The 19,302-nt window shown below is 40.7% G+C and overlaps 1 protein-coding gene across 2 annotated transcripts in view; it reads right to left on the bottom strand.

The window, feature by feature from the left end:
• Window positions 1–313: 313 nt before the first annotated feature.
• Window positions 314–19,302, bottom strand: part of cdc123 (cell division cycle 123 homolog (S. cerevisiae)) — a 34,515-nt gene continuing 15,526 nt past the window's right edge. The window contains exons 7-13 of one of the 2 annotated variants that reach the window (XM_068059550.1): window positions 17,822–17,870; window positions 14,148–14,223; window positions 13,931–14,053; window positions 7,850–7,878; window positions 5,318–5,422; window positions 4,270–4,407; window positions 314–656 (exon numbers count right to left, since the gene is read on the bottom strand). In XM_068059550.1, coding sequence (XP_067915651.1) covers window positions 615–656; window positions 4,270–4,407; window positions 5,318–5,422; window positions 7,850–7,878; window positions 13,931–14,053; window positions 14,148–14,223; window positions 17,822–17,870 — 562 coding nt within the window. In that variant the 3' untranslated portion in view covers window positions 314–614. Of the gene's footprint in view, window positions 657–1,159; window positions 3,402–4,269; window positions 4,408–5,317; window positions 5,423–7,849; window positions 7,879–13,930; window positions 14,054–14,147; window positions 14,224–17,821; window positions 17,871–19,302 lie in introns of those variants that run through there. The other variant, XM_068059549.1, reaches the window with a different exon arrangement.

Genomic DNA, 19,302 nt, shown 5'->3' with positions numbered 1-19,302 from the left:
AAACATAAATGTCACTTGCAGACGCAAATGGTCATACTTTTTCTAAAAGTTCAATTTTGCAATTCCGAATTCCTTAAGTTGTAATATTTGAATTGATTTCATGTCTTCTATGCAAATTATGTCGAAGTACTTTATACAGTGTATCACATTTTGAAATGCATTATTGTTAGGCAAGCAGAGGAAAGTTAACTTAGAGCAAACTGCAGTCTCCCAATGGAAAATGCTGGCCTGCTGCAAATCGCATATTTTCCTTGTCTATTCAGCAAATGTCAAGAGCACCAATTTATTACAATAAATAACAGTTACAACTGAATTCATTTCAAGTTATAAAAATTTAATTTTACAGAAATTTATCATACTCATAGATACAGACTTTTTCAATAACACATGGTTATCTTCATATAACTTTTCTACATTTTGTTCAATTTACTTTGTACTTTTTACACTAATGTTACATCAGCCTCTTTTACTAGATAAAACTAGGCAACCTTTCAAATTTGCTTAGTCAATATAAAGCTTTGCAAAGGTATCAAGGAAAACTGCATAAACTTCACATCAAGGTCCTTCATTTGCTTTGCATTTATCCCATGAAGACTGTTGCTGTAAACTGGCTGTTATCCCTCATCATCTGAACTTTCACGTTCTTGACTTCTTGTCTTATTTTGGAAAAAAACATTGTAACCATAAACAAGTATTAAAAGGATTGTTTTTTTTTTTAAAACATATATATTTTTCTTGCCTCTCTTTTAGACCTCTTCACAATACTCACAGAGAGAAGATATACAACTTGCTACCAAGTCTTAAATCACGTTTGAGCCAGTGCATAGAGGTTTAACTATAAGGCCTGGGGTAACTCATCCGTTTTTCTCCTCCTTTTCTGCAGACTGGACTAGTATTTAACTCTGCTCCCCTAGTCCCTAAAAGACTAAAACCTCTGTGTGGGGACTATAGACCACAATCTATCATGGTTTGACAACTAAGAGAATTTTCTTACACTAAAAGGCTAGATGACATGCTCACAATCGGCCAATTAATCATCCCCTCCCTTCCCGTCAGCATTCCGAAGGGATCGTTCCCTCCGTGACACCCTGGTCCACTCCTCCATTACCCCCACCACCTCGTCCCCGTCCCATGGCACCTTCCCCTGCAATCGCAGGAGGTGTAATACCTGCCCATTTACCTCCTCTCTCCTCACTATCCCAGGCCCCAAACACTCCTTTCAGGTGAAGCAGCGATTTACTTGTACTTCTTTCAATGTAGTATACTGTATTCACTGCTCACAATGTGGTCTCCTCTACATTGGGGAGACCAAGCGCAGACTGGGTGACCGCTTTGCGGAACATCTCCGCTCAGTCCGCAAACAGGACCCTGAGCTTCGGGTTGCTTGCCATTTCAACACTCCCCCCTGCTCTCATGCTCACATCTCTGTCCTGGGATTGCTGCAGTGTTCCAGTGAACATCAACGCAAGCTGGAGGAACAGCATCTCATCTACCGATTAGGCACACTACAGCCTGCTGGACTGAACATTGAGTTCAATAATTTCAGAGCATGACAGCCCCCCATTTTACTTTCATTTTTAGTTGTTATTTCTTTTTTTCACATTTTTTACAACTTTTTTTTGCATTTATTTCATTTCATCTTAGTTTGTTCAGTTTGCTTACCCACAGTTTTTTTTCATGTTTGCACTTACTGCTGTTCAATATTCAGTCCGTTAACACCTTTTCTGTACTAATGCTTTGTCTTTCAACACACCATTAACATATTGTTTGCCTTTGCTCCATGACCTTTTGGTCAGCTATATCGCCTTGTCCAATCTACACCTTCTCCTTTGTTATCTCTTGCCCCACCCCCACCTCACTTGCTTATAACCTGTGACATTTTTAATATTTGTCAGTTCCAAAGAAGGGTCACTGACCCGAAACGTTAACTCTGCTTCTCTTTCCACAGATGCTGCCAGACCTGCTGAGTGGTTCCAGCATTTCTTGTTTTTATTTCAGATTTCCAGCATCCGCAGTATTTTGCTTTTATTTTAGCGGCCAATTAATCTTGATGGATTTGCAAGGAAGAAGTATGATTTGTAGCACAATCACTGCACTATGATCAAATGTGACTCAAGAAAATTCACTGTTTTACTTCTGCACCTGAAAGCAAAGACTACAATTTGTTACAGGGAACTACAACAGATATGTCCCCATGATGGCAGCCATGTTCAGTCCAGTATTCTCTGGTAAGATTTCATACTGATATGAGAAAGTATAGAAAGAGACAGGAATACCCTTCCCCTACTTTGCCTACCCCTCCACACCACTTGATTGGAAATAAAACACTCAAACTGAAGCCATGCCACTCCCATACACAAACAAAATAGATAATTTTACCTTGCTTGTAACTTTTTTGTATGATCTAAAATACAAGCTGGGTCCCAATTATTTAACAGAACACTTTCACTTTTGTCAAAACAACTGATTTTAATGAATAGTTTATTCCACTATCTGTATGCGGTACTCAAATGACAAATTTTGAGACAATATGTGAAGAAAAATTGTAAAGAATGATTTATATTTTCCATTTACTAGAAACTTACAAGTATTTAACATTATCAATATAAATGTGTATGCCAAACATGTTGACACATCAAAGTGCATCAGTTATATACGAGTTATAGTCAAAGCTCTAAACAGGTAGGTAAAGCAGCTTGTGAATAGGTATAGTTATAACTAATGGTACATTAATATTCACTCATCCATCGAATATAAATTTCTGTTCATTATCTTTGTTTCTACTCATTAGGCACAATGAAATATTCTCGTATCACATAGCATTGGAGTCTATTACTGAAGAATGAGTTTGAATATTTTTGTTACTTTAAAGGAAACAGCAACTCACATAGTAAACACTTGTACATCTTGCCTGCTTTCTATTTTAGTGAATTCACTGCTGGATTTGAGAGAGATTCATCTGGTTAAGTAATTAGGTTGGCGTATCTTGAATGTGATTATTGTGTTGCTCTGAGACATTTTCAAATTTAGTTGTAGCCCAATACATGATGTATAAATCTGACCCTGGCTGAAAATTCTTTAGCTTTTTCTGGAATTCTGAAGCCTGGTTTAAAACTTGAGCTTTTCACTTCCGTAATTCCTGCCCTATTTGGAAAATACTACAAGAAACTGTTACCCTCAGAAACTATCTAAAGGACCCATGTGGATACTACATGCCTAATCTCATTGTTGCTAAAAATTATTTGTATAAATAAATTTGGTTGATTGCTCTAGCCTGCATTAAGTTGGTTCAGTATTTGATCATTTCCACTACACAATATAATGACACATAACATAAATCACAAATGAGGATCAGTTGCAAGAAAAACGGACTGCAGGTAATCAGTAGACTGTGACAAGTCCTGAAACAATAAAGCAAAGGCCATAGTTTAACTGGACTTCCTTCTGGGAGCTTTTTGCTTGAAGCAATTATAAAATAAATACTTAAGTAAACGTTGTCAAACTACTGTAAACAGAACCCACTAAAAACTACAGCAAAACACCTCTGCTATTAAATGTACTAAAAGAAGCATTTAACTATTACACTTCTGAGACTTGCACTGAATTTCCCACCTACTAGTGCCAGATTTTCAGATTAAGTGGCAGACTCCACAGTTGTGCAAATTACTGGCAATTTGCAGTCCAGTATGCAAAAGACAGGTGGTAAATAGAAATAAATAGAATTCTAAGAGAATAAGGTTCAACAACAAACACTTGCTAATTTTACATTTTTTTGTCTTCTCGATTTGTTAACTTCCCACTATCGATTGCCTGCGTTGTTCTTTTGGCCAGAAGAGTGGAATGATTTGCATCAATACTATCTCCTCAGTTCCCCTCAATGCCACTGCTCATTTGGTTGGGTATTTCTGCCAGCCATAACCAAATGATCTAAATATCTCCCTGAAGTTATAATCCAATACTACACATTTCTGCATCAAGCAGCCTTACCGAGAACTGACAAAATCTTAAGAAACTGTTCACGTTCAAAAGATGCTCTGGGCTGAAAGGTAAATTCATACCTTCTGATTAGGAATGTTTAACTCTTACCACTAAAGCCACAATAAGCCAGTTTCCCGGTCCATTCACTTTACATGAGAAGGATCTGACTGCTGTCAGAAATAACGTTTTATTCAGACAAGATTTTAATTAGAATCTTGATGGTTTTTCAACCCATAGTTTTATTCTTTTAGTTAAAGCAAACTCAATGAAACTGTTCAAAATGAAGCTTACCAGTTTAAGAAAATCAATTAGTTTATGCGCATCTTCCCCTCTCGACAAGTCCACAAAGTCCTTTGGCAGCCGATAGCTTAAATAGGGACTGGGCTGTACAGTCATTTCACTTGTTATATAGCGGAAAACTGGAGAATCCTAGAAGTAATAGTAAACCACTGAATCAAATCAGGAAGGCCACAGATAAAATGTCGTAGACAAAAGAAGCCAAACTAGCCCAAGACAGAGTGCCCCTCGAGTGGAGCAATATTTTAGAGAAGATTATGGAAGGGTGGGAAGGACGAGGAAGAATGATAACTGTTTAAGTAGGTTTTGTCCTAATCTCAATTTTAATTTGAATGAATTTACTCCTTGAATATTCCCAGTGTCAGCTGTGGCTCAGTTGGTACCACTCTTGCCTCTGAGTTTCTGGGTTCAAGTCCCACTCGAAAATCAAGGATGACACTCCAATGCAGTACTGAGGGAGTGTCATCTTTCGGTTGAGATGTTAAACCGATGGCCATCTGCCTGCTCTGGTGGATGTAAAAGATCCCATGGTACAATTTTGAGGAAGAGCAGAAGAAAGGGAAGGTCAGTGATAGGGTGGAGGGCAGGAGAGATTAAATGACGAAAGGGATGATAGTGCAAAGCAAAAGGAGATACTATCGGAACAAGTAAAGAAATGAAAGATGAATCTAGGAGAGGTGTAAATGGGAATAGCAGGATTGGAAAAATGTCTTTTTACCCCTGTGAATGGAGGTTGGGGCTGAGTCAAGGGTTCTTCACTTTGCACCAAACCATGCTATACCTGACTTGGAAGTGCTTAATGCTAGTACTGGGATGCCTAAGTGTAAATATGTTCCATTTTCAATTGCAAATATTGTATATTTGTGTTCATCAAAACTGCAACAAAAAAGAACAGGAGAAAAGACCTGGAGAATAGAGGGCTAGCTACAGCACATCAGTGAAAGTTAGGATGTATAGATGGAAAGTTAAGTAGAGGACAGCAGTCTCAGAAAAATACACTTAACAGTGAATAAATATTCACTAAATCGCTCATAACTATTACCAGATCTTTACTGATGGTCTGCCCAGATGTCAGTTCCTCCCAGCTGAAAAGTAAGGAGTTGGTCACTTCTCCAAATGGATTAAAATCTATAAGCCACACCTTGCCCTATGAAACAGATTACAGGAAAAGTTTTAAAATATTAAAACAAAAATGATCTTTGACAAAAATGAAAATACTTTTGATATTTTTTTAAAAAGCTGAATTGACTAGCACAGCAAATGAACAAACTATCATTCCAGCGCAAGCTGGTGAGATAAAAAGCTCCTTTCACTGCGAACTGTAATAGACCTTCATGAACCAAGTGCAGACACTGGACACGGGACCAAAATATACCACCACTAAATTTAGTTTAGAGGCAGGCCATTAATATGATATGGGTAACAGCCAAATTCACACTGGCACAGTAAGGCAGCAGTGTTCAACCAGCAGCTCTAGATTCATGTGGACCCAAAACTTTACAATATGGCCCTCCAAACTCTGGTAACTCAATCATATTTGCACATATTTTCGTGAGGTGATTTATTCTGTTTGAATTTTATAGACATGGCAGGTTTGAAAGGGTTTTTTTTTAAAAAATGCTACTGCTCAACTGGTGTCAAGTCCTGAAGATCTGTTAGTATCAGCAGCTTGAGATAATAATGAGAGCATGGTTTTAAATTTTACCTGGCCCTCCATGCAGCCTACCAACACAGAAACTTGAATACCCCTGCAATAGAGGATACCTTCCTCTGGTTCAGATCAGGAGAGGTGGTGGTGTAGTGGCAATGTCACTAGACTAGTGACCTAGAGCCCCAGGCTAATGCTCTGGGGACATGGGTTTGAATCCCACCATGACAGGTGGTGAAATCTGAATTCAATTAATGAATTTGGAATTAAAATCTAGTCTAATGGTGACCATGAAACCATTGTCAATTTTTGTAAAAACCCATCTGGTTCACTCGTGTCTTTTAGGGAACAAAATCTGCCATCCTTACCTGGTCTGGCCTACATGTGACTCCAGACCAATGTGGTTGACTCTTAACTGCCCTCTGAAATAGCCTAGCAAGCCACTCAGTTCAAGGACAATAAATGATGTCCTTGCCAGTGACTCTCACATTCCATGAAAGAATAAAAAAAACATTTCTGGAGGCAGGTTAAAGGTACTTTCACTCTCTATCTGCCTATGCTGCCAATGGACGGTAACATTTCCTCAGTGACATTGCTGCACTTGGTTTTCAAAGTTGAGAAGCTAGTGTGTTCCTCCTGCTCCCCATAGTCAGTTGCACAATTCATCAGGTCCTCAGTCAGTTTCAGGTGTTTTCTTCGATAGTTGGGAAGTAAAAATGGGCATTTAGTCAACCAATGCTTTTCAAATGCAAATTCTGTTGACTGACTGCAGGCTTGGGAGCATACTTGATTTACCTCTGTGTTCACTAAGAGGCTCTGGACAACATCATTAAATGTCAGATGGAGATTTTTGCAATTATCTAGTGGGTAAACATATCAATTATATAAACCAGAACATCCCTGGTTCAATGCTCAGCCTGCGCTGAATTATCTGATCTCAGGCACAGGAGGAATTGGGAATGCTAAAATGGCCTGTTCCCATGCTGGGTGGGGGGTGGAAACCAGCCAGAATTCCTGCACTGATTGCAATCCAGTGGCCCCTGTTGGAAAGTGCATGATAATGCCCAATGCAACAGCCTGCTGAAACTCACTGCTCTGACTCAACATGAGAAACATAGTTACTTGGATAACACATCGGAGAGTTGATACTGCCAGTTAGAAATGTACCCCAGCAACACTCAGGAGAAGGAGGGGGAGCTGAATGAGGATAAAGGAAATCAGAAAAAGAAAAACATATTGCACATCAAATCCTAAAATATTCCCCTTTCCAGTTACATCTGGTGCCAAGTACATTGCCACTTGGCAGTTTCTGCATTATTTGTGATTATCATATTTATTTCTATCAGTCACTTGCAATAAGACTTTCTTTTTGAAAGATCAGGCTAACACTACCGGCTATTTAGGCTAGTCAATTAAAAAGAAAAAAAACCCCTGTCTAACGGCTAGGGTAACAAAAGACACAAAAAATTGACTCCGATTAGTCTGGACTGTAGTTTCTTCCTCCAATCTTACATTTTCACATGCTCACTCTCGGTCTCTCTAACTTCAACATCTTCCCTCCAGCTTCCTCTACACCAGAGATCCCCTATTTCTCAGTAACCCATCTCTAAGATCACCTTCGTACTCCATGCTGTCTCTCTAAGCTTGGCTCAGCATTCTTCCCTTCACCTTTCCGAGACCTGCTCAGTCTCTCTGGCTCTCATTGTCTCTTTTTCCCTTTCTCCATCAAGCCTCTTTACCTCCAATGACAAGTTTCAAAATACTATTGGAGGGGGCCTGCAGATAGCTCTTCAGTACTTGGTCAGATTTGGCAAAAGGAATTCAGAAAAAAAAAGGCCAAAATAGTGTTACAAAGGGGCATGTTTTCTTCAAAAGTGAAACTAACAAAAGCATTACATTGTTACCATTTCAGTTGCGATCACATACCTCACTGTCTCTGTATACGTCAAACACAACTGTAAACAGAAAAGTAGTCATGGATAAGAGTTCTGAAGCTAAGTAACACCCAAAAATACATTTGAGAGAATGTAACAATCCTAGATTTAAAAAAGAGATTACTTTCCAGAGTAGATAGACTTCCAAATCAAGATTGTGGTGGATTACTTAACTGTTATATAACACTTCAAATGAACTGCCTACATTAACTTGTTGCACAGTAGTTATACCCTCTCAACCCTGCAGCACCTCAATTTTGAAACTCACAGCTCCTCAGCCTGTATTGCAGGAAAACTCCTATACCCCAACCAACTCTACCTCTCTGCTTCCCAACCTGCTGTCCATTTTGCTAGTCAACTGTAATTAATAAGGACATAATGTATGACTTTAAAATGGGGACTGAATTCAGTTTGCCGGCCCTGGTCTAATTATCCCCCGGCCTTTAAACTCACTACCCTTGAAGACTACACTTGGTCTTGACTCCCTGAATGTAGTGTTATCCTAAATACATAAAGTCACTATATATTATCTGATACTGAATTTGGTAAAATTATAATAAAACCCTCAATGCTAGAATGGTCCCTGTGGATCGGAAGGTTGCAAATGTAACCCCACAATTCAAGAAAAGAGAGGGAAAACAGGGTTAGCCACACATCAGTGGTAGGAAAATGCTAGAATCTATTATTACGAATATGATAACAATGCACTTAGAAACTCATCATATGATTGGGCAGAGTCAACATGGATTTATGACAGGGAAATCCTGTGACAAACGTTAGAATTTTTTGAGGATGAAATTAGTAAGATGGATAAGGTGGAAACTAGTGGATGGAGTGTATTTGGATTTCCAAAAAGCATTCGCTAAGGTGCCATACAAGAGGTTATTGCACAAAATTAGTGTTCATGGGATGAGTATGGACTGAGAATTGGTTAATGGACAAAAAACAGAAAGTAGGAATAATTGGGTCATTTTCGGATTGACAGGCTGTAACTAGTAGGATACCATGAGGATCAGTGCTTGGACCTCATCTAATTACAATCTATATCAATAACCTAGATGAAAGGAATGCCTGTAATGTATCCAAGTTTGCTGACTATACAAAGTTAGGTGGGAAAATAAGCTGAGAAGGGCGTAAGGAGGTTGCAAAAGGATTTAGATAGGTTAAGTGATTGGGTAAGAAAGTGGCAGATGGAATATAATGTGCAGAAGTGTGAAGTCATCCACTTTAGTAGGAAAAAGTGAAAAACAAAATTTTTTAAAATAGTGACAGATTGGGCAATGTTGGCATTCAGAGGAAGTGGGGTGTACATGTACACAAATATACAGGTACAGCAAGCAATTAGGAAAGCAAATTATATGTTAGACTTTATTACGAAGGAATTAGAGTATTACAATATAAGAGTAAAGAAGTACGATCACACCTGAAGTACTGTGTAGAGTTTTGGTCTTCTTACCCAAGGAAAGATATACTCACCTTCGAGGGAGAGCAACATAGGTTCACTAGATTGGTTCCTGGGATGAGGGGATTGTCCTATGAGGAAAGATTGAGTAGACCAGGCCTATATTGCTTGGAGTTTCGAAGAATAAAAGGTGATCTCATTGAAACATATAAAATTCTTAAGGGGCTTGACAGGTTAATGACATTGGGAGGCTGATTGCCCCTGGCTGGAGAGTCCAGTACTAGGAATCACTGTCTCAGAATATAAGCGGTCAGTCATTTCGGACTGAGATGAGGAGAAATTTCTTCACTCAAAGGGTTGTGAATCTTTGCAATTCTCTACCTCAGAGAACTGTGGATGCTCGGTCGTTGGGTATATTCATAGAATCACAGAATAATACAGTGCAGAAGAGGCCCTTCGGCCCATAGAGTCTGCACTGATGCATTAAAGCACCTGACCTTGAATGTTATGACGTGCCAAGTGCTCATTCAGGTACTTTTTAAAGGATGTGAGGCAACCTGCCTCTACCACCCTCCCAGGCAGGGCATTCCAGACCGTCACCACCCTCTGGGTAAAAAGGTTCTTCCTCAAATCCCCCTTAAACCTCCCGCCCCTCACCTTAAACTTGTGACCTCTCATAACTGACCCTTCAACTAAGGGGAACAGCTGCTCCCTATCCACCCTGTCCATGCCCCTCATAATCTTGTACACCTCGAGCAGGTCACCCCTCAGTCTTCTCTGCTCCAGTGAAAACAACCCAAGCCTTTCCAACCTCTCTTCATAGCTTAAATGTTCCATCCCAGGCAACATCCTGGTGAATCGCCTCTGCACCCCCTCCAATGCAATCACATCCTTCCTATAATGTGGCGACCAGAATTACACACAGTACTCCAGCTGTGGCCTTACCAAAGTTCTGTACAACTCCAACATGACCTCCCTGCTTTTGTAATCTATGCCTCGATTGATAAAGGCAAGTGTCCCATATGCCTTTTTTAACCACCCTATTAACCTGCCCTTCTGTCTTCAGAGATCTATGGACAAACACGCCAAGGTCCCTTTGTTCCTCGAAACCTCCCAATGTCAGGCCATTCATTGAATACTTCCATGTCACATTACTCCTTCCAAAGTGTATCAACTCACACTTTTCAGCATTAAATTCCATCTGCCACCTTTCTGCCCATTTGACCATCCCGTCTATATCTTCCTGTAACCCAAGACACTCCACCTCACTGTTAACCACTCGGCCAATCTTTGTGTCATCCGCGAACTTACTGATCCTACCCCCCACATAGTCATCTATGTCGTTTATATAAATGACAAACAATAGGGGACCCAGCAGATCCCTGTGGTATGCCACGGGACACTGGCTTCCAGTCAATAAACAGCCGTCTGTCATCACTCTCTGTATCCTACAGCTAAGCCAATTATGAATCCACCTCATCAAGTTACCTTGCATCCCATGTGCATTTGCTTTCTTGATAAGTCTCCCATGTGGGACCTTGTCAAAGGCTTTGCTGAAATCCATGTAAACTACATCAACTGCACTACCCTCATCTACACACCTGTCACATGCTCAAAAAATTCAATCAAATTTGTTAGGCATGACCTCCCTCTGACAAAGCCATGCTGACTATTCCTAATCAAATTTTGCCTCTCCAAGTGGTGATAGATTCTCTCCTTCAGAATTTTCTCCAATAGTTTCCCTACCTCTGACGTGAGACTCACTGGTCTGTAGTTCCCTGGCTTATCTCTGCAACCTTTCTTAAATAGTGGGACCACATTAACTGTTCTCCAGTCCTCTGGCACCTCCCCCATGGCCAGAGAGGAATTAAAAATTAAGGTCAGAGCCCCTGCAATCTCCACTCTCGCCTCCCACAGCATCCTGGGACACAAATCGTCCAGACCTGGAGATTTGTCCACTTTTAAGCCTTCCAAAACCTCCAATACCTTGTCACTCCCTATGACAATTTGCTCAAGAACTTCACAGTCTCTCTCTCTAACTTCCATATCTGCATCTTCATTCTCTTGGGTGAAGACAGATGTGAAGTATTCGTTCAACACCCTACCAATGTCCTCTGGCTCCACCCACAAATTTCCCCCTTGGTCCCTAATGGGTCCTACTCTTTCCCTGGTTATCCTCTTCCCATTGATATACTTATAGAATATCTTGCGTTTTTCCCTACTTTTACCAGCCAGAGCTTTCTCTTATCCCCTCTTTGCTCTCCTAATTGCTTTCTTAAGCTCCATCCTACACTTTCTGTACTCCACTAATGCTTCCGTTGATTTGCGCTCCTTGTATTTGCTAAAAGCCTCTCTTTTCCTTCTCATCGTACCCTGAATGTTTCTGGTCATCCATGGTTCTCTGGGCTTGTTGCTCCTACCTATTACCGAGAGGGAACATGTTGGGTCTGTACCCTCCCCATTTTCTTTTTGAATGCCCCCCACTGCTCTTCTGTAGATTTCCCGACAAGTAACTCTTTCCAGTCTACCTTGGCTCTATTCAAGACAGAGATTGATAGATTTTTGAATACTAAGGGAGTTAACGGATAAGGGGAATAGTGCAGGAAGGTGGAGTTGAGGTAAAAGATCGGCCATGATCATATTGAATGGTGGAGCAGACTCGAAGGGCCATATGGCCTATTTCTGCTCCTATTGTTTATGTTCTTATGACTTTACTTATGATATATGGCTCCTTCAATTCTATCTTTTAATACTATATAATGGCATTGCCAACACTAGGCATCATTTCATAAACTGGATATTCTCTGTGCAAAATGCAAATACAATTGAAATTATAGTTATATGTTTATAAAAGTATTACCAAACTTTAGGCATGTTAATATTTCCTGCAGTTCAATGCACGGTGTCTTGTATTAAATGACCACCTTATTCAGCAAATAAATATTAACATTAAAAAGACTTGAATTTATATAGTGCCTTTCACAACCACAGGACTTGTCAAAGTGCTTAACAGCCCATGAAGTATTTTTGAAGTATAGTCAATGTTGTAATGTAGGAAACGTGGCAGCCAATTTGCGCACAGCAAGCTCCCACAAACAGCAATGTGATAATGATTTTATGATGTTGAGTGAGGGATAAATATTGGAGCAGGACAAAATTAAATGTAAAATAATTAAGCTATTAGGCATTAGGGGAACCCAACACCATCTATCTGGAACATTGGGGGAAATCCAGTACTATTCTTTGCAGTCATATGGTGGAAACTAAATACTGTAATTGACAAAAGTCAGACTCACAGTGAACACCACAAAACCACTTTACATTTTGTTTTTACACCCCTAATTGATATTAATCAATTCCATACATATATTGCGACTAAAATGTAAAATGGTCTGACACTGCAAGCTACCTGGATTTACAATTCGGAATCTGATTATAACCAATAGAAACAAGAGGAAATCCAATGGCATCTTCTCAAATATACCCACAGAAAGCAAGAACTGGAACACTACAAATGCATTATTGGCCCACAGAATGGTTATACTATCACTGACTTGATCAGCGAATGTATGTCACTTATATTTTTAGGAACCTGACTTTCAAGAATGCCCGTCAGCATCTTAACCCAAGGCCCTTAAATTTCTGCCAATTTATTAAGCATAGGCTTGTCATGAATCTAACAGCTGTACTGTGCTAGTAAAACTCTAAATTCACCATATGTATTACTGAAGTTTGCCACTGCAATATGACACATTGATTCGACAGGGAAGACCATGATAATCTAATCACATAAATAGGATTTTGTAAAGATTATTAAAATCCTAATTAACCTTTTATTGCAAAGCAGATTAAGATTTTTTTGGAATGACTCTAATGCTTCGCATGCTCCATTTCTAAATAGTTTTATTCTCCCCATTCTGCAATCTCATTCTCCCCTGGATGAGCTGCCAATTGTGTAGCTTTACTGTGAACATTCAGAGCACATTAGCTCGAATACTGGGAGGCAATCATTTGACTGCATAGCAATAACATTTCTGTTATTCTACGTAGGCAAGTTATTTATTGCCAGTGCATTGAAAAACAAATTACATAGAAGAAATATTCTTCTGCTTCCCAATTATTAGATGGGAATCATATGACCAATGTATCTGTTAAATAAAAGATTCAGATCAGATTAAAATCACAAGATAAATACACTTCCTTCCTGCACTTCCAAATGTATTTTTCTATCAAGTGTTTTGAAGTTCTACACATTATAAAGGAGTTCAACATATCCTGGATTCAGAAAGTGTTGACAAATTACTTGAGCCTTGGTTCCGGGGGAAGTTTAGTATGCACACGTCAGAGTTCCAGTGATTACACTGGATCAATAACTGCGAGGAGTCTGTTGATGACACTAGTCTTAGCAGTACATATCCAGCATGATTTTGCTTTATAGACAGCATGCATGTTTGAAACAAAATCACATTTAAAATTTAAACAGATTCTGTAAGAATAAATGGAGATTTAAAAAAAAAAAATAGATGATGGTAGTTGCAGCTACTCAAGACTTTCAGAACTGCTGAGGAAAATAAACCAGGTGCTAGAATATCTTTTGTCAGTCTAGGTATTGTATATGTAAATAGTCCTTACAGGCAGAGCAAATTTTTTTGTGAAATAAAAGATACTTACAATCCTCATCCAAGAACTTGTACTGCACTTGATTTCCAAAGAAATCTACTATGGAACTAAGAATATTGGCTTCTTGGTTACAGACGTGATCATAGTACTGTGTGTGGTCCCTCTGTGCAATCCCTGCCAGAAACAATGGCCAGAAAATTGAAGTCAGTTTCTGAGCAATTGGCTATTTATTACTTAAACAGCTGAATTTTTTTTTTTAGGACAGTACCTATCAGTTTATTTTCTTTAACAAAGCATCTGAACTCCCCTCCAGGAATTAATTCACACCATTTCCTGAGAACAAGCTAAAGAGAAATCTTGATTTTAGTCGTGTCAACTTAGTAACATTGTTAAATGAACACATTGTAGTCAAAAGTCACTTCAGAAAAATCACACACAAGAGGAGATTGAGAAGCTAACAAAGGTTTTATAATAGAGCAAAGTTTGGATCTTAAACAAACAAGATGTAAAAAAAAACATTGCATTAAACAACTTTGCATTAGATAGCCAATTTACTGCATACTTCTCAACTCAAAAAACAAATCTATTTTGAAACTGGGCATCTGTACTTTAGAAAACCTAGAATCCGGATTCCAATTAGTAGATAGATCAATAAGTCCAGCACCTTTCATTAGTCCAGTGCAGCAGAGATTTGCTGCTGAGTAAATTATTCAATTCACTGCAAATTTTAATAAATCAGCATTTATTACCATAAAAATCCACTTCAGCTGGTGTAAAAGTTGAATTTGTAACTTTCATAGATAATCAGCCAAGAGAAGATCAACACACCGTCGTACGTAACTAACATGTCTGCGCTACTTAAATATATAACAGACATAGTGGAAAGGAAAAAGCATAATTATGCACTTGCATTTTACAGAAAACTGCTGACAAGGCTCCCCATCACTGAATAACGCAAGGGCAAAGAACTGTAGAAGTAAGGCCTAAAGAAAGGCTTAAAAGCAAAAAATAGGAAGAGCTTTTAATTGAGAATGTTTCAAGTTGAAAGCAGGTTAAGAGCAAGGCATCCCAATCTCCGGTCACATTACCCATAATGAGCTACTAGACTTGATTTGATAGAACTAAGATGGCGGTGTTATATTTGGGAGAAGCGGGAGGGGAAGGAATATGCTATTGGGTTGGAATACTAAAGTACTAAACAGCTGTACTGTGATTATGGAGAGCAGCAAGAGCACAAAATGGGAGGACAGAGCTTGGGGGGAAAGGGAAAAGAAGTGCTGCATGTGGTGGAGAATATATATATATATATATATATATATATATATATATAAAAAATATATAGAATGTAGTGGGAGGATGGAAGCTGGAAATATGGTGAGAACGTAATAATGGGGAACATACATAGGTGCTTTAAGCAGGAGTAGCGAGATGCAGTGGGAGAGTGTGGGATTAGAAAGAAGGTTTCGGCACTTAGCGGAGGAGGCAGTTAGAGGCACAAATGGGGGATCACAGTACAACACTAACAGCACCAGAGGCTGATACTGGCTTATAGAAGAACTGCAGTTAGGTGGTTTGGGGAGGTGGGTGCACTACATATTGGATCATCACCCATTCCTGATCTCGTTACCACATCTGTAATCTTACTTTTTTCCTATCTTTGACCGACCGCACCCCCCCGCCCCCACCCCCACTTTACACTCTCTCCTTCCCTTCCTCTCCACAAGCTTCCCGTCTCTCTGCATCCGCCCCCCACCCATGTACTCCTTTTCTCCAAGTGATCACTCTCCCGCTGACCACACTGCATCTCTTCATCTTGTGTGGTTTGAAAATAAATTGCTACATTGCCAGTGAAGATAGCACAGGCTGAACAAAGCTGGGAGGGCAACCAAGAACAGAGCTGGGATTGGGACCAGATGAGAGAGAGAGGGAGTGTGGCAGTAGTAGGCCTGAGCAGGAGTGGGCCAGTAGTGGAATCAGTGCTGGGACTAAGATGTGAAAATGAGCAAGCAAGCCATGCGGTAATCACTCCCAGGATACCAATAATGGAACAAGAGGCCGTGGCCTGAGGCTAGGAGTCACACATTTGAAATATGTCCTATTTTCTCATGGTGCTTGTTAATGCTGTTTCACGGTGCACCAGTTGAAAGGCCTGTAAGGTCGACAATGGCAAGTAGAAAAGACTTTCTGCAGTGCAAGAAACATTTCAAGACATTACTTAGGTGTGAAAAAATATGACAAAGGCATGTCAAAATTATGGCACAGGAAGTAAGAGTGACACCAGGAAGTGCACACAGTTGCAAGACTTTTAACAGTATTATACATGCATATACGTACACAGATTTTGACTTGAACAATGTTTCGTAAGCAAAAACTCTGAAGCATTGTATATTGTTGAAGGTGATGGTTAATCAAAGGGGGGGGGGGAAGAAGGGGAGCAGAAAGGGGAGAAGAGGGGGGAGGGAAGGGGGAGGGAAGGGGGAGTGGGGAGGGAACGGGGTGGAAAGGGGGGGGGGAGGAAAGGGAGGGGGGGGAGGGAGGGCAGCAGCAAGGGTGGGGGGTGGGGGAAGGTGGTGGCTCTCAGTAGGCCCCCTCCTTCCTGATGCTGGGTCTCTTATTCAGGCATGCTGGGCTAATTCCAGCGGCAGCTGGAGGAGGCCATTAATTGCCCACTTAAGGGCCTCAATTGGCAGCGAGACAGGAAGACTGCTCACAGGCCTCCCCACCTCGGACTTAATTTGATTGGAGGCGGGAAGGTGACTGTGTACACCCCCCACCACCATCCCACCCAATTATATGCTCTCCCTGCTTCCAAACCCAACGTGGGGGGGAAAAAAAAAAGAGTATAAAATTCCCCCACTTCCACCCCCTCATAAAAAAAGCCTGAAGAACAGTGGGGGAGAAAATTATGATATCAAAGCTTTTAGTGAGCGGGATAGTGGATTCAATTCACATAGTATGGTTGAAAACAAATTGTCAGGAGGAGAAAAAAGATTGGACAGAGCATCAAGCAACTGGCAAAAACTTTGTGGATTGTATCTCATAGTTTTATTCATGCATTTCACTGCACTTCAACCAACCAAAAGAGCTGTGATGATCATGCCATAATTATCAAAAAAAAATCCAAATTTTGAGATTGATGAACTTGCAAAATAAAAGTGGCCCAGAATTCGCAGAGAGAGTGAAAAGTAAATGGTGCCAGCCATTCACCCCACTTACACTTGCACACACACTTTCTCTGGAGTTCTGTGCTGGAATGTTGTCATTAGAGAGCCATTCTGCCACCAAATCCTGTACAGGGGATCTGGGACGTGTGAGAACTAGGAAGTACAAGGCAGAACATCTAATTCGATGCCAGACCATGTATGGAAAGCAACATGGAGAGAGCACGAGAGGGATGGGATTGAGAGATAAGAAAAAGAAAAACTTGGAAAAGTTATTTAATTTTTTTAATTTTTAAAATCTCCAACAAGAATTCAAATCTGAAGTAATGAGATTTCACACTTTAAAAGTGCATTTTTAGCACCAGAACAGTTGTTTGACAGTAATTAAGACCACGCCATAAAAAATTTTTTTTACACTGGATTGGACGACCTCTAACCCTTTCTGGCAAGTTCTAGTGTGTATCTATCACAAGTACAGCAACTTCGCACTGCTCCATGTGTTTCAATGCCCAGGCTTCTGGAGGAGCAGGGAAACTTGGACAGCAACAACTTAATTTCTGCAATGTGTGGGTGCCAGAGTCCTAGTTACTCTTTAATAACAGTGAACACAGATAGCCTCACCATTATTTATAATTGCAAAGTCCAGGCCAAATGTATCATTTTCAAATGGCCAAACTATATTAAACAATGCACTTCAGAAATCTGATATTTTATGGCCATACAAATCAGCCATACATTTATGCAGCAAACCCAAAAGATCTGAAGCTACAAACTAACTTACTTGAGGATCTACTTTGGGGTCTGGTGAGTCATCAGTACAGTGAAGAAATCTGAGTGTAAAGAAACAAATATTCAACAGGTTTGATAACCATTTGACTCATTAGTCAAATTAATAATCTCTTGAAAGCAGAAAGTAGCCAGGTAAAAAAGAGGTTTAAAAAGTGGCACATGGCTCCAGCTGTTATTCTGCGAGATGACTATTAATTTGTTGAAACACTATCTTCTGTAATGCCTTTTTTGTTTACAGTCACGGTCAGTGTAGTTCAAAAATAGCAATGATTTCAGAGGGCTTTTTTTGGCAGAGTGTCACAGTTTTTTTATCTTCCAGATCAGAATCGTGGCCCAAAATATCACTGCAGTCCAAAATAGCAAAACAAACAAGTAATTTAAAAGCAGTAACAACTTTCCTAAGTAACTGGAAAGTATTATGGAAGGAGGAACACCACTGTAACAAACACTTTTGCTAATTAGTCAGAAAAAATTTTATTTTTCCCACACCTATTCATAAAAAGACTATTAAATATTCCAATTAAACTGGAATACTTGCTTACAAATGTACAAATTACATGAGGTGGTGCAAGGCCTAAGACCCACTTGAAGAGTGGATTGCCCCAGTGGTATGGTAGCATAGTGGCTATGTTAATGGACTAGTAATCCAGAGGCCTGGACTGCCAATTCGGAAACATGAACCATAGATTTACAACCCCGCCCCCCCCTCCCCCTCCACAAAGAGCAGGAATGAGGGGGGGGGGGTTGGAGTTGGTGGGAGGAGGCATAAATTGGAGCAGCAGGCTCGGGGGGGGGGGGGGAAGGTCCCTTTCCAGCCAGCTCCCACCTCCACTTTACATAGGGTGGCGGTGGTGAAAAATGGCCCGCCCCAGGCCAATCAAGGCCCTTAAGCGCCCACCGCCACAATGATTTCACCCGTGGCTGGTTGGGTGGCCCAGGCCCAAGAGAAGCCGAATGACAAAAGCAGGTGGCTCTCTGATGGCCTGGGGGGGGAGGGGCATCCCTCATGATCGGGCCGCCCCTGCTGTTCCAACCACCTCCAACACCCAATACACCCCCCAATCGACCACCCTTGCCTCCACGGGGCCCAAACGATCACCCCTGGCGAGGCAACAAAAACTTCCCTTCATTCCGGGGTTCCCCGACATCACCTTCACGAAGCTGGGCTGCAGTCCCAGCAGTGGCCACCACTCGTGGTGGCGCTCCTGGGACTAAGTGCTGTCGGCCCCAATTGCCGGCAGCTCTAATAGACGGGACTTCCTGCCTCAAACGGGTGGAAGTCCCTGCCTCAAACGGGTGGAAGTCCCACCTCAGAACAATCAAAGGCCGGGGAACCGCAAAATGCAGGTCGGATCCCCAGGCCAGGCAGAAGCGGGTTCGCCTGCCGAGGGAAAAATCCTGGCCATGAGATCAAATCCCACCGTGGCTGCTTGGCATTTTAAATTCAATTAATTAAATAAATTTAGAACAAAA

Source organism: Heterodontus francisci, chromosome 27 (assembly GCF_036365525.1).
Source record: "Heterodontus francisci isolate sHetFra1 chromosome 27, sHetFra1.hap1, whole genome shotgun sequence".
Lineage (NCBI taxonomy): Eukaryota > Metazoa > Chordata > Chondrichthyes > Heterodontiformes > Heterodontidae > Heterodontus > Heterodontus francisci.
Note: the sequence above shows the minus strand (reverse complement) of the source record. Positions and strands in the feature narration are given on the sequence as shown.